The sequence below is a fragment of the Neolamprologus brichardi genome, chromosome 3 (genome assembly GCF_056152115.1).
Source record: "Neolamprologus brichardi isolate AB-2024 chromosome 3, ASM5615211v1, whole genome shotgun sequence".
NCBI classification, from domain to species: domain Eukaryota; kingdom Metazoa; phylum Chordata; class Actinopteri; order Cichliformes; family Cichlidae; genus Neolamprologus; species Neolamprologus brichardi.
In genome coordinates, this window is record NC_142106.1 from 42498005 (window position 1) to 42511571 (window position 13567).

The 13567-nt window shown below is 36.4% G+C and overlaps 1 protein-coding gene across 1 annotated transcript in view; it reads left to right on the forward strand.

The window, feature by feature from the left end:
* LOC102798282 (macrophage mannose receptor 1-like) overlaps positions 1-12925 on the forward strand; it is a 45355-nt gene extending 32430 nt beyond the window's left edge. Inside the window, exons 7-13 of the mRNA XM_087838343.1 lie at positions 3563-3730; positions 4043-4276; positions 4689-4788; positions 5118-5356; positions 8552-8809; positions 10194-10451; positions 12885-12925. Of these exons, the coding sequence (XP_087694469.1) occupies positions 3563-3730; positions 4043-4276; positions 4689-4788; positions 5118-5356; positions 8552-8809; positions 10194-10451; positions 12885-12925 (1298 nt within the window). The remainder of the gene's footprint in view (positions 1-3562; positions 3731-4042; positions 4277-4688; positions 4789-5117; positions 5357-8551; positions 8810-10193; positions 10452-12884) is intronic.
* The last annotated feature ends 642 nt before the right edge of the window (positions 12926-13567 follow it).

Below are 13567 nucleotides of genomic sequence, written 5' to 3' on the forward strand. Positions count from 1 at the left end.
AACTTAAATCCAGCAGCCAAGACCAAATCTCTAAGCTCTCCAAAACATAAGGGATGAACCCAGAAAAGAGGCCCCTATGTCAACTGATGCTGAGACTAAACACCAATCAGACTGAACCAAACTGTAATAAAGTGCAAATCTAAAACACGGGAGAGAAGAACCTAAAAGCCAAAGTAGAATCAAATATTTTCAGTCCATAAACAGAAATTATGAATTAGCATAACATGTCTTACTCTGCTGATCAAACATAGACTCTGTGACTACAAACCAACAATGAAATAAAGAAGACAAAAAAAAAAAAATGGAAACCAAAAGAAAACAGAGCAGTTGAGGTTCTAAGCGAGATACATGTCCTTCTCGCATGTTAATGAGTCATTATTATCAAACTTATAAGCAAACTTATTCAGTTCTATAATTCCAAAAATACAGAACTGTGATCTAAAAATACTCCTGAGGAGAATATCTGGCTGCCCATCATACACTCATCAGCCACTTTATTAGGTATGTGTTCAAATGCAGGTTTTCACATATATCCAATCACATAAAAGCAACTCAAGCATTTAGCATTGTAACAGCCCTTATTGTATTATAACACCACTAGGGTGCTGGCAGCCATTCCATGCTGTTCATGCTCTGTTCTTAGGAGAAACCTTACCGTTGTAACGGGCTGCCGGTGACTACCGATCTCTGCAGATGTATGTACGACCTAGTAGAGCTGTGGAGACCTGGCTTGTATGGTCTTTTGTTGCTGACAACGAATAAAGGTCTGTTGTTTGATTTAACTGACTGGCTTCGAGTTATCCGGCTAACCTCCACACCACATGCCTGCTGGACCTGCTAGCCGCTCCTTCCTCGCCAGACTGCTGTTACGCCATGCAGCCCGACAAAAATACGTACACTGATACGTTGGGTTCGGTTTCATAGGGTTTGTATTCTATCAGAGCAATGAGGAAGTAAAAAGCTGATACATTTTTTACTTTATTTCCTGATACCCTACACCAAGGTATTTGTCACAGAGGGTCTGATGTACTACCCCAAATCCTATCTAAGCCCATGACTAAGACCTTAAACATTAATAATGAACACAGTTAAACATTAAACCATGCACTGTATATTGACTTACAGGCATTACTTAGGATTAAAATATTGATACCCACACATGTTTCATGTTTTTACAGGGAAATGCACTGAGAATCTGTTCATTTGTACAAACACACACACATTCTGGCAGTTTGCTGGTCTGATGCAATCAGGTGCAATCTTCCAAGGAAATTTCCCTGAGGTGAGAATATACAAAACAAACAAACAAGAATTTAAAAAAAGCACTCACAGGCCTCACTTAGTATGTTAAATATTAAAGATCATGACAGTGGAATTTCACATCTTCACATTATCTGTTTTACAACAAATAATTTCCACAGTCTATTTACTGTCACAAATCTCTTCTATGAGATTTACATTATGAAATGTGTAGCTTTTAATTATTGTCACATGCTATAATGCACCCCCATGTGTTCCCACTTCTCTCATTAGCCTCCTGTGTGTATTTAGTCTGGGCCTTCTCATTCAGTCTTTGTCGGATCGTCTGTGTTGTTCCCATGCCAAGTCCTGCGTTCAGGTTTTCATATATATGCTCATCATCATTGCCATTTTTAGAGTTTTGTTTGTTTTTCTGTTTGCCAGGGTTTTTCATAGTTCATGCTTCCTTTCTACTTTACCCAGTTTAGGTTATTGCTTAGGTTGCATTGTTTTTGCCCCTTTATTTTGTACTGTTCTGTCTGCCTTAATAAACAGCTCATCATCAGTTAAGTTTGAGTTTTAGAATGTCTGCACCTGGGTCCACTCTTCAAACTCCACGCAGTTTGCCTCGGCAAACTGTGACAAATGGGCAAATAATAAGTGACATGTGAAATCATCTCACAAGCCAGATATAATTGCATCACAGCCCTTGAGTTTGACATGTCTGCACTTAAACCTTTGCATACATCTGCAATATCTCTAAAATTAGAAACATCCCATTACAGCGTGATACTGAAAAACTAGTGGATTACTTCTTTGATCACCTTTTTCGCTCATGTGTTTATACACCACTGTGCGTCTAATGATCAGTTATTATTAATCTCTGGCTCTCTTCCACACTGTGTCTTTTATCCTGTCTTCCTCCTCTCACTCCCAGTCATATGCAGCAGAAGGCTGTCCCTCTGCCACAAATGATTTTACACATCATCCAATATTTTTGTTCACTGGAGTTGTAACTGGTGTTGTAAAGTATTTTTTTACCAAGAAGGAAAAAGGAAACAACAGATGAAATAACACTATGTTATGCTGTAATATGAGACAAAAAGAGATAAGCACTGAGACAGGTTGGTTTTTGAAAGAATTTGTATTACATTGAAGTAGTGAATACAAGAAATGTCTGTAAGGTTTAGACTGTTCTTCCTGATATCTGATAAGTCATTGTTACAGAAAAAGTTTTACTTCCTTTTGTCTTAGCTACACCCATGAGAACGATCTTTAAACAGTCACAGCAGAAGCTGAGAACTAATATTTCTACACTGACATCTTACTCAATGAATACTGAGAGGTGTTTTAAGTATTTCTATTCTTGGACTTGGTAAGAACAATCTATATTTACTGTATTTTGTTAAAAGGTTATATAAGGATGAGTTTCTCTGCACATATCTACATGTATTTTACTAAAGGTATATTCATTTAAAATAGGCTGTTTAACATTGTGGCTCTTTTTACAGTTTTGACTAATGGACTATAGATTGATCATCTTTGCCTTAACAGGTTGGTGACACTTTTTCTTAAAAGGAATTTCAGCTTAAGCAGTCTTCTTTCAATCCTACCTACATACAGGTGTTTCTACATAACATGCAACAGAGAGGTCAGCTTAAAAAAAAGTTGTATCTATCAGCTATAAATGTTTTCTATAGGGCACTAAATTTGTTGCTGTAGTCATAATTTTAGATTTTTGTAATATGGCAAAATAAACTAAATGATTGAAAAAATTATTCTTAATCTGTTATGAATACTGTTTGACGCGTACTTCGCCATATTTATGTAAACCTGTTGAATTGTTTTTTAAGACTGAAACTAAAACAAGAGCTAGCTAAGCCTGCAGAGGACAAATTTTCTTGGTATTAGAGTTTAAATTCAGTGCTGTTTAGGGTAGGTTCAGTGTAGCATTCATCAGCGTATCAACACACTGAATTTCAACATTTCAGCACAGCTATATGGAAGTATAATCCAGTCAATGACATAAAGAGATAGAATAGGAATTTTCTTCTTGCAGTAGAGAAATGTGTCAGAATGAATGTGAGAAAAACAATGTCTTTAAGTATATGAAGAAATAATAAAACAATAACAGGACCTTACAAAAATCTATTTCGCTGTTGTCAAATGACCTATAAGTTGGTAGATTCTTATATAAGACACTTTGGGAAACCTACAGTAATATTTGTAAACCTATTTTATCCATATTCCATCTTTACAGTATAAACTATAATATATTATGTTTTATTGAGTGCTGCAAAATTTAAATAGTGCCTTATTTCAGGAGCACTGGTTAGTGTTGCCTTTAGTCAGACTCGTCAGTACTACTTTGTGAGCACCTCAAAGACATGGACAGATGCACAGAGTCACTGCAGAAATGTCTACACTGACCTGGCAACCATAGAAAACACAGCTGATCTTTATGCTGTCACAAGTACTGCATCAAACACAGGTGAGTTCTTGATGTTGGAAATATAAATCATACATAACAAACTGTAAAAATATATACAATTACACTCTGTTTATAGTAACCATTGTCCTTAATGTAAATATGTAAGAAAGAAAATTGTGTATGTTTCTGTTCTGTGTCCTGTGTACTGTTTGTTTGTATATGTGTCTTTCTGGCTGCTGTTACAACCAAATTTCCCCTTGTGGGACAATTAAAGGATTATTCTATTCTATTCTATTCTAAGTTGACAAAAAACAAATTCTTGAGAAACCTTAAAGGAATACAGAAAACAACAATTTGCATATTTTTAAACAGGTAAGGCATGGATAGGTCTCCATGATGACCTGCAGAACAGTTGGAGATGGTCCCTAAATGACAGCAGCTTCTATGGTGTTGGAGAGGCAGCATTTAGAAACTGGTACCCTGGTTCGCCCAACAATCTTAATGGACAGCAACAGTACTGTGTGGCACTTTTAAGTGGGAGTCTATACAGTGATAGATGGGATGACCGTAATTGTGGTGATAAATACTTCTTTGTGTGCTATAATGGTGAGTTTACATGGAGTAAGAATTAACAATGTGTCAAATATTTCTCCTAAATCATTTCGACCTACTCAGTCTAGATCAGGGGTGGGGAGCTCCAGCCTCAAGGGCCGGTGTCCTGCAGGTTTTAGATATCACCCTGGATCAAATGATTAGTTCATTACCAGGCCTCTGGAGAACGTCAAGAGATGTTAAGGAGGTCATTTAGCCATTTGAATCAGCTGTTTTGGATAAAGGACACATTTAAAACCTACAGGACACCGGCCCTTGAGGCCTGGAGTTCCCCACCCCTGTTCTAGATCATAAATCTACTATTAGGTCTCACTTTTCATTTCCTGAACTTCGCACACATTTTATAAAAAAAATCAGCTAGTCCAACCTATCAGTCTACTGGTTCATTATTTCTGTATATTTGCAGGTACAATAAATGGTGAGGCATCCTTTGTTAAGGTTGACATTGCTGTAAATTGGACTGATGCTCAGAGTTTCTGCAGAAAGAATTATGTTGATCTAGCCAGGTATAGTATTCACTAAAGAAGACTTTAAGGCACAACACAAGTTACCTTTTTCTGTTCTGGCAATTTTTTCCCAATGAAATTTGAAATTACAAGACACATTCCCTGATTTTACAACAGCCTTTGCTTTTATATTTTAAATGAAAATTGGTTCAAAGTCATAGGGAAAAAAAAGTGTTTGCTTTATATAAAATTTCAATTCCTCTGTTGATTGAAAGTTATTGCCAAATCTTTAAATAGCCACTCAATGCACTGTCTTTGAAAATTTTAAGAAAAAAGAGAGAGAGAGAGATTTTTCCTCTGTATTCAAAATCCAACTCTTCTTCTTGCAGTATAAGAAATAAGACAGAAAGTCAAAAGATCGCGGTCCTAGCAAATGGAGCTTTTGTGTGGATCGGTCTCTATCGGCAAAAGGTGTGGTCTGATGGGACTGACTATCTATTTCAATACTGGGCCAATGGGCAACCAGACTCTGGAAATGAGCAGTGTGTTGCTGCAGATTTCAGTGACTCAGGACGATGGTCGGATGAATTGTGTTCCAAGAACTTTCCATCCATCTGTTTTACTACAAGTAATAGATCTAATTTCTACTCTCACATACTTAACAGATGGAAAAGCCTGCATCAAATAAACACATTTCTATTAAGGCAATTTATTTGTTACTGAATATTAATACTAAAACCAGCACTTTGGTTTAGGAATTAGTAGTGTATGAGTAGTCCTTTAAGATCAAAGTGAGAGTACATGTTGTTTTCAGCCCAGCTAATGCAATTCAAACCTACTGATCACAAAACTATATAAAAGACATTTCAGGGTTTTTTTGTCATTTCTGTCATTTACAGTAAACTTCAGATCAACGGCCCATAATGAGAGCAGCATCACTCTGCAGTGGAATAAAGTCAACAACAATGTCAACTTTATTTTCCAGTTTAATAGTACAGAGGCAAACATCAGTGCACCAGCTGGAAATGGACCAGTAAATCACACAGTCTCATCTCTCACTGCTGGAACTAAATACATATTCACTCTCTACTCTGTGTTGGAGAGTATCAAAAGCAGTGGAGTCAGCATTACTGCATTTACCAGTAAGATAACAAATATTTTTCTCACTGTATAACTACTGCCCGTCACCCCTCCCAGGGTAAGGTCCATCTCCAGAGATTTCTCTCCTGAGCCATTCTTTCTAGTTGGCTCCGGGTGTAGCCCATCTTATTTACTTCTGCCTCAAGGTCTCGTTGCCAGGTGTTTCTTGGGCGGCCTCTCTTTTCCTTGCCTTCAGGGATCCACCTGAGAGCCTGCCTGGGATGTTGGTTGGCGGTTTATGTAAAGTATGCCCTATCCAGCACCATCTTTTCTTCCTGATTTCTTCCTCTACTGGAAGTTGACAGGTTCTTTCCCATAAGATGATATTTCTGAGTGTGTGTGCCAGCGAATGTGGAGGATCTGTCTGAGACAGCTGATAAGGAATTTCTGGGGGGATTCCAAATCTATGTCTTTCAGAATGTATATTGCATAAAATTTTGTCATAATCTGCAAAAAATCAGCTACAAGCAGCTTGAGAAACTTAAGCTATTGCTAATACAAACACAGATATGAGAATGCCTACCTGCCTTGTTTTAGTGCATAGGTGTCAACCTCTGGCCCGCGGGCCAAATTTGGCCCGCAGCCTAATTACATTTGGCCCGCGAAGCCATACCAAATTACTATTAGAGCTGGCCTACTGGTATTATACAGCTAATATATATATATTGTTTAGTATTAAGCTTTGATTGTTCCATATTCAGTTTTTCAGCAAAACTTGTTTGAGTCCATAAGAAAAGATTCATTCTTATATCTGGAGGAAGATTTTTTTTTCAATAAATATTAACATTAGCCCGCGACTTTGTTCTAGTTTTGAATTTTGGCCCACTGTGTATTTGAGTTTGACATCCCTGTTTTAGTGGTTCCCTTATCAAGTGGAATTAATTCAGCTTCCAGGGACAAAAGCTGACTATGGCCACAAGATGGCAGGAATGTTAAGTCCCTGTTACAATAGGCATCTGCTGTAAAACATGCAGAGTCATCTGCTGTGGACGCATTTCTTCTCAACTACTTAAAACATAGTTTCGCAATTGGTCCTCCTAATTCTTCTTTGCCAATTTTTGTGTCCACATGTTTTGATTCATTTATCTGAAATATATAATAGACCCAAAGCAACTAAGGATACATTTAGCTCCTCCAAATCTGTTTAAATATTGTACTACACTGTTTTGTAAACTGCTCTAAAGCCTCTATTTATTTAAAAAAGAGGCTTGCAGTATTGTCTTCATAACAGAAGCCACTCAGACCAGTAACTTTTATTTAAATTACAAAACTGCTATTGTTTTCTGCTCATTGGTCAGTTCTTTATTTTTCTTGAATTTTCTCTCGCAACTGCATTCTCTTTTACTTTTAAATTTAAAAATAGTAAGGCTCAAGGATGGTGAAAGAAAGATAAACATCTAATAGTATTGAGTGGTGCCGGAATTTTTTATTTTTATTTAATGAAATATTTCGTTAATAGAAAGAAGCGATACTACAATCTAGAGATAACTCACTACACATAAAACTATATTATTGGAAAATTGTTCTCAAACCATCAAAGAAAATCTGCCTACTGCAGAAAAATGTTCCAAAGTGTTTATTCATCAACATCACTGTTGCTAAGCTCATATCAAGGACTATTTGATTCGTTTCATCTACAGCGATGCAACATTCATCCAAATTTCAACTTATCTCTCAAAGGGCACTTAAAGTTAATGTTACGCACATATGGGAAAGGGCAAACACAGAGAACAGGCAAAAAAAATTGGAATAAACATCATGGATATCTTTTAATTTTTGTATTGTAATATTCTAGTATTCCAAGATCTAATGAGAAATTAATTGATTTAAAATAAATGCTTAGTTGTGGTTTTTTTTGGTCTCAGTTCCTCCAAAGGCAGAAACCTTCAGATCATCAGGACAAAATGAAACCAGCATCACTCTGCAGTGGAATAAAGTCAACAACAATGTCAGCTTTGTTCTCCAGTTTAATGGTACAGAGACAAACATCAGTGCACCAGCTGGAAATGGACCAGTGAATCAAACAGTCTCATCTCTCACTGCTGGAACTCAATACTCATTCACTCTCTACTCTGTGTTCGAGAACGTCAGAAGCAGTGGAGTCAGCATTACTGCAGTCACTGGTGAGTTAATGAAATTATTTAAACTGCATTACAATGTTATCACATATTTTTGATCAAAATCAACAATAACATTATTTGTGTTGTTAAGTAGCAAGAAATCAATTCTAAAGAATTTTTAAACTTACTTTATTTTTCTCATTTTTCCATTTAGCTCCTTCAAATGCACAAAACCTCAAATCATCAGGACAAAATGAAACCAGCGTCACTCTGCAGTGGAATAAAGTCAACAACAATGTCAGCTTTGTTCTCCAGTTTAATGGTACAGAGACAAACATCAGTGCACCAGCTGGAAATGGACCAGTGAATCAAACAGTCTCATCTCTCACTGCTGGAACTCAATACTCATTCACTCTCTACTCTGTGTTTGAGAACGTCAGAAGCAGTGGAGTCAGCATTACTGCAGTCACTGGTGAGTTAATGAAATTATTTAAACTGCATTACAATGTTATCACATATTTTTGATCAAAATCAACAATAACATTATTTGTGATGTTAAGTAGCAAGAAATCAATTCTAAAGAATTTTTAAACTTACTTTATTTTTCTCATTTTTCCATTTAGCTCCTTCAAATGCACAAAACCTCAAATCATCAGGACAAAATGAAACCAGCGTCACTCTGCAGTGGAATAAAGTCAACAACAATGTCAGCTTTGTTCTCCAGTTTAATGGTACAGAGACAAACATCAGTGCACCAGCTGGAAATGGACCAGTGAATCAAACAGTCTCATCTCTCACTGCTGGAACTCAATACTCATTCACTCTCTACTCTGTGTTTGACAACGTCAGGAGCAGTGGAGTCAGCATTACTGCAGTCACTGGTGAGTTAATCGATTGATTTAAACTGCAATACAATGTTTTCACAAACTACTGATAATAATTCAAGATTATAATTTTTTACTATTTTAACTAGTGAGAAATCAATTTTGAAGGATTTTTGAAACTTACTTTATTTTCTCATTTTTCCATTTAGCTCCTTCAAATGCACAAAACCTCATATCATCAGGACAAAATGAAACCAGCGTCACTCTGCAGTGGAATAAAGTCAACAACAATGTCAGCTTTGTTCTCCAGTTTAATGGTACAGAGACAAGCATCAGTGCACCAGCTGGAAATGGACCAGTGAATCAAACAGTCTCATCTCTCACTACTGGAACTCAATACTCATTCACTCTCTACTCTGTGTTTGAGAACGTCAGAAGCAGTGGAGTCAGCATTACTGCAGTCACTGGTGAGTTAATGAAATTATTTAAACTGCAACACAATATTTTCACAAACTCCTGATAGTAATTCACGAGTATATTTTTTTTACTGATTTTAACTAGTGAGAAATCAATTTTGAAGAATTTTTGAAACTTACTTTATTTTCTCATTTTTCCATTTAGCTCCTTCAAATGCACAAAACCTCATATCATCAGGACAAAATGAAACCAGCGTCACTCTGCAGTGGAATAAAGTCAAGAACAATGTCAGCTTTGTTCTCCAGTTTAATGGGACAGAGACAAGCATCAGTGCACCAGCTGGAAATGAACCAGTGAATCAAACAGTCTCATCTCTCACTGCTGGAACTCAATACTCATTCACTCTCTACTCTGTGTTTGACAACGTCAGAAGCAGTGGAGTCAACATTACTGCAGTCACTGGTGAGTTAATGAAATTATTTAAACTGCATTACAATGTTATCACATATTTTTGATCAAAATCAACAATAACATTATTTGTCTTGTTAAGTAGCAAGAAATCCATTCTAAAGAATTTTTGAACTTACTTTATTTTTCTCAATTTTCCATTTAGCTCCTTCAAATGCACAAAACCTCAAATCATCAGGACAAAATGAAACCAGCGTCACTCTGCAGTGGAATAAAGTCAACAACAATGTCAGCTTTGTTCTCCAGTTTAATGGTACAGAGACAGACATCAGTGTGCCAGATGAAGATGGACCAATAACTCACACAGTCTCATCTCTCACTGCTGGAACTAAATACACATTCACTCTCAACTCTGTGTTTGAGAACGTCAGAAGCAATGGAGTCAAAATTACTGCAGTCACTGGTGAGTTAATGAAATTATTTAAACTGCAATACAATGTTTTCACAAACTGCTGATAGTAATTCACGAGTATATTTTTTTACTGATTTTAACTAGTGAGAAATCAATTTTGAAGAATTTTTGAAACTTACTTTATTTTCTCATTTTTCCATTTAGCTCCTTCAAATGCACAAAACCTCATATCATCAGGACAAATTGAAACCAGCATCACTCTGCAGTGGAATAAAGTCAACAACAATGTCAGCTTTGTTCTCCAGTTTAATGGTACAGAGACAAACATCAGTGCACCAGCTGGAAATGGACCAGTGAATCAAACAGTCTCATCTCTCACTGCTGGAACTCAATACTCATTCACTCTCTACTCTGTGTTTGAGAACGTCAGAAGCAGTGGAGTCAGCATTACTGCAGTCACTGGTGAGTTAATGAAATTATTTAAACTACATTACAATGTTATCACATATTTTTGATCAAAATCAACAATAACATTATTTGTGTTGTTAAGTAGCAAGAAATCAATTCTAAAGAATTTTTGAACTTACTTTATTTTTCTCATTTTTCCATTTAGCTCCTTCAAATGCACAAAACCTCATATCATCAGGACAAAATGAAACCAGCGTCACTCTGCAGTGGAATAAAGTCAAGAACAATGTAAGCTTTGTTCTCCAGTTTAATGGTACAGAGACAAACATCAGTGCACCAGCTGGAAATGGACCAGTAACTCACACAGTCTCATCTCTCACTGCTGGAACTCAATACTCATTCACTCTCTACTCTGTGTTTGAGAACGTCAGAAGCAGTGGAGTCAGCATTACTGCAGTCACTGGTGAGTTAATAAAATTATTTAAACTGCAATACAATGATTTTACAAACTGCTGATAGTAATTCACGAGTATATTTTTTTACTGATTTTAACTAGAAAGAAATCAATTTTGAAGAATTTTTGAAACTTACTTTATTTTCTCATTTTTCCATTTAGCTCCTTCAAATGCACAAGACCTTATATCATCAGGACAAAATGAAACCAGCGTCACTCTGCAGTGGAATAAAGTCAACAACAATGTCAGCTTTGTTCTCCAGTTTAATGGTACAGAGACAAACATCAGTGCACCAGCTGGAAATGGACCAGTGAATCAAACAGTCTCATCTCTCACTGCTGGAACTCAATACTCATTCACTCTCTACTCTGTGTTTGAGAACGTCAGAAGCAGTGGAGTCAGCATTACTGCAGTCACTGGTGAGTTAATGAAATTATTTAAACTGCAATACAATATTTTCACAAACTCCTGATAGTAATTCACGAGTATATTTTTTTTACTGATTTTAACTAGTGAGAAATCAATTTTGAAAAATTTTTGAAGCTTACTTTATTTTCTCATTTTTCCATTTAGCTCCTTCAAATGCACAAAACCTCATATCATCAGGACAAAATGAAACCAGCGTCACTCTGCAGTGGAATAAAGTCAACAACAATGTCAGCTTTGTTCTCCAGTTTAATGGGACAGAGACAAGCATCAGTGCACCAGCTGGAAATGAACCAGTGAATCAAACAGTCTCATCTCTCACTGCTGGAACTCAATACTCATTCACTCTCTACTCTGTGTTTGAGAACGTCAGAAGCAGTGGAGTCAGCATTACTGCAGTCACTGGTGAGTTAATAAAATTATTTAAACTGCAATACAATGATTTTACAAACTGCTGATAGTAATTCACGAGTATATTTTTTTACTGATTTTAACTAGAAAGAAATCAATTTTGAAGAATTTTTGAAACTTACTTTATTTTTCTCAATTTTCCATTTAGCTCGTTCAAATGTACAAGCCCTCATATCATCAGGACAAAATGAAACCAGCGTCACTCTGCAGTGGAATAAAGTCAACAACAATGTCAGCTTTGTTCTCCAGTTTAATGGTACAGAGACAAGCATCAGTGCACCAGCTGGAAATGGACCAGTAACTCACACAGTCTCATCTCTCACTGCTGGAACTCAATACTCATTCACTCTCTACTCTGTGTTTGAGAACGTCAGAAGCAATGGAGTCAGCATTACTGGAGTCACTGGTGAGTTAATGAAATTATTTAAACTGCAATACAATGTTTTCACAAACTGCTGATAGTAATTCACGAGTATATTTTTTTTACTGATTTTAACTAGTGAGAAATCAATTTTGAAGAATTTTTGAAACTTACTTTATTTTCTTATTTTTCCATTTAGCTCCTTCAAATGTACAAAACCTCAAATCATCAGGACAAAATGAAAACAGCGTCACTCTGCAGTGGAATAAAGTCAACAACAATGTCAGCTTTGTTCTCCAGTTTAATGGGACAGAGAAAAGCATCAGTGCACCAGCTGGAAATGGACCAGTGAATCAAACAGTCTCATCTCTCACTGCTGGAACTCAATACTCATTCACTCTCTACTCTGTGTTTGAGAACGTCAGAAGCAGTGGAGTCAGCATTACTGCAGTCACTGGTGAGTTAATGAAATTATTTAAACTGCATTACAATGTTATCACATATTTTTGCTCAAAATCAACAATAACATTATTTGTGTTGTTAAGTAGCAAGAAATCCATTCTAAAGAATTTTTGAACTTACTTTATTTTTCTCAATTTTCCATTTAGCTCCTTCAAATGCACAAAACCTCAAATCATCAGGACAAAATGAAACCAGCGTCACTCTGCAGTGGAATAAAGTCAACAACAATGTCAGCTTTGTTCTCCAGTTTAATGGTACAGAGACAAACATCAGTGCACCAGCTGGAAATGGACCAGTGAATCAAACAGTCTCATCTCTCACTGCTGGAACTCAATACTCATTCACTCTCTACTCTGTGTTTGACAACGTCAGGAGCAGTGGAGTCAGCATTACTGCAGTCACTGGTGAGTTAATCGATTGATTTAAACTGCAATACAATGTTTTCACAAACTACTGATAATAATTCAAGATTATAATTTTTTACTGATTTTAACTAGTGAGAAATCAATTTTGAAGAATTTTTGAAACTTACTTTATTTTCTCATTTTTCCGTTTAGCTCCTTCAAATGCACAAGACCTCATATCATCAGGACAAAATGAAACCAGCGTCACTCTGCAGTGGAATAAAGTCAACAACAATGTCAGCTTTGTTCTCCAGTTTAATGGTACAGAGACAAGCATCAGTGCACCAGCTGGAAATAGACCAGTGAATCAAACAGTCTCATCTCTCACTGCTGGAAATCAATACTCATTCACTCTCTACTCTGTGTTTGAGAACGTCAGAAGCAGTGGAGTCAGCATTACTGCAGTCACTGGTGAGTTAATGAAATTATTCAAACTGCATTACAATGTTATCACATATTTTTGCTCAAATTCAACAATAACATTATTTGTGTTGTTAAGTAGCAAGAAATCCATTCTAAAGAATTTTTGAACTTACTTTATTTTTCTCAATTTTCCATTTAGCTCCTTCAAATGTACAAGCCCTCATATCATCAGGACAAAATGAAACCAGCGTCACTCTGCAGTGGAATAAAGTCAACAACAATGTCAGC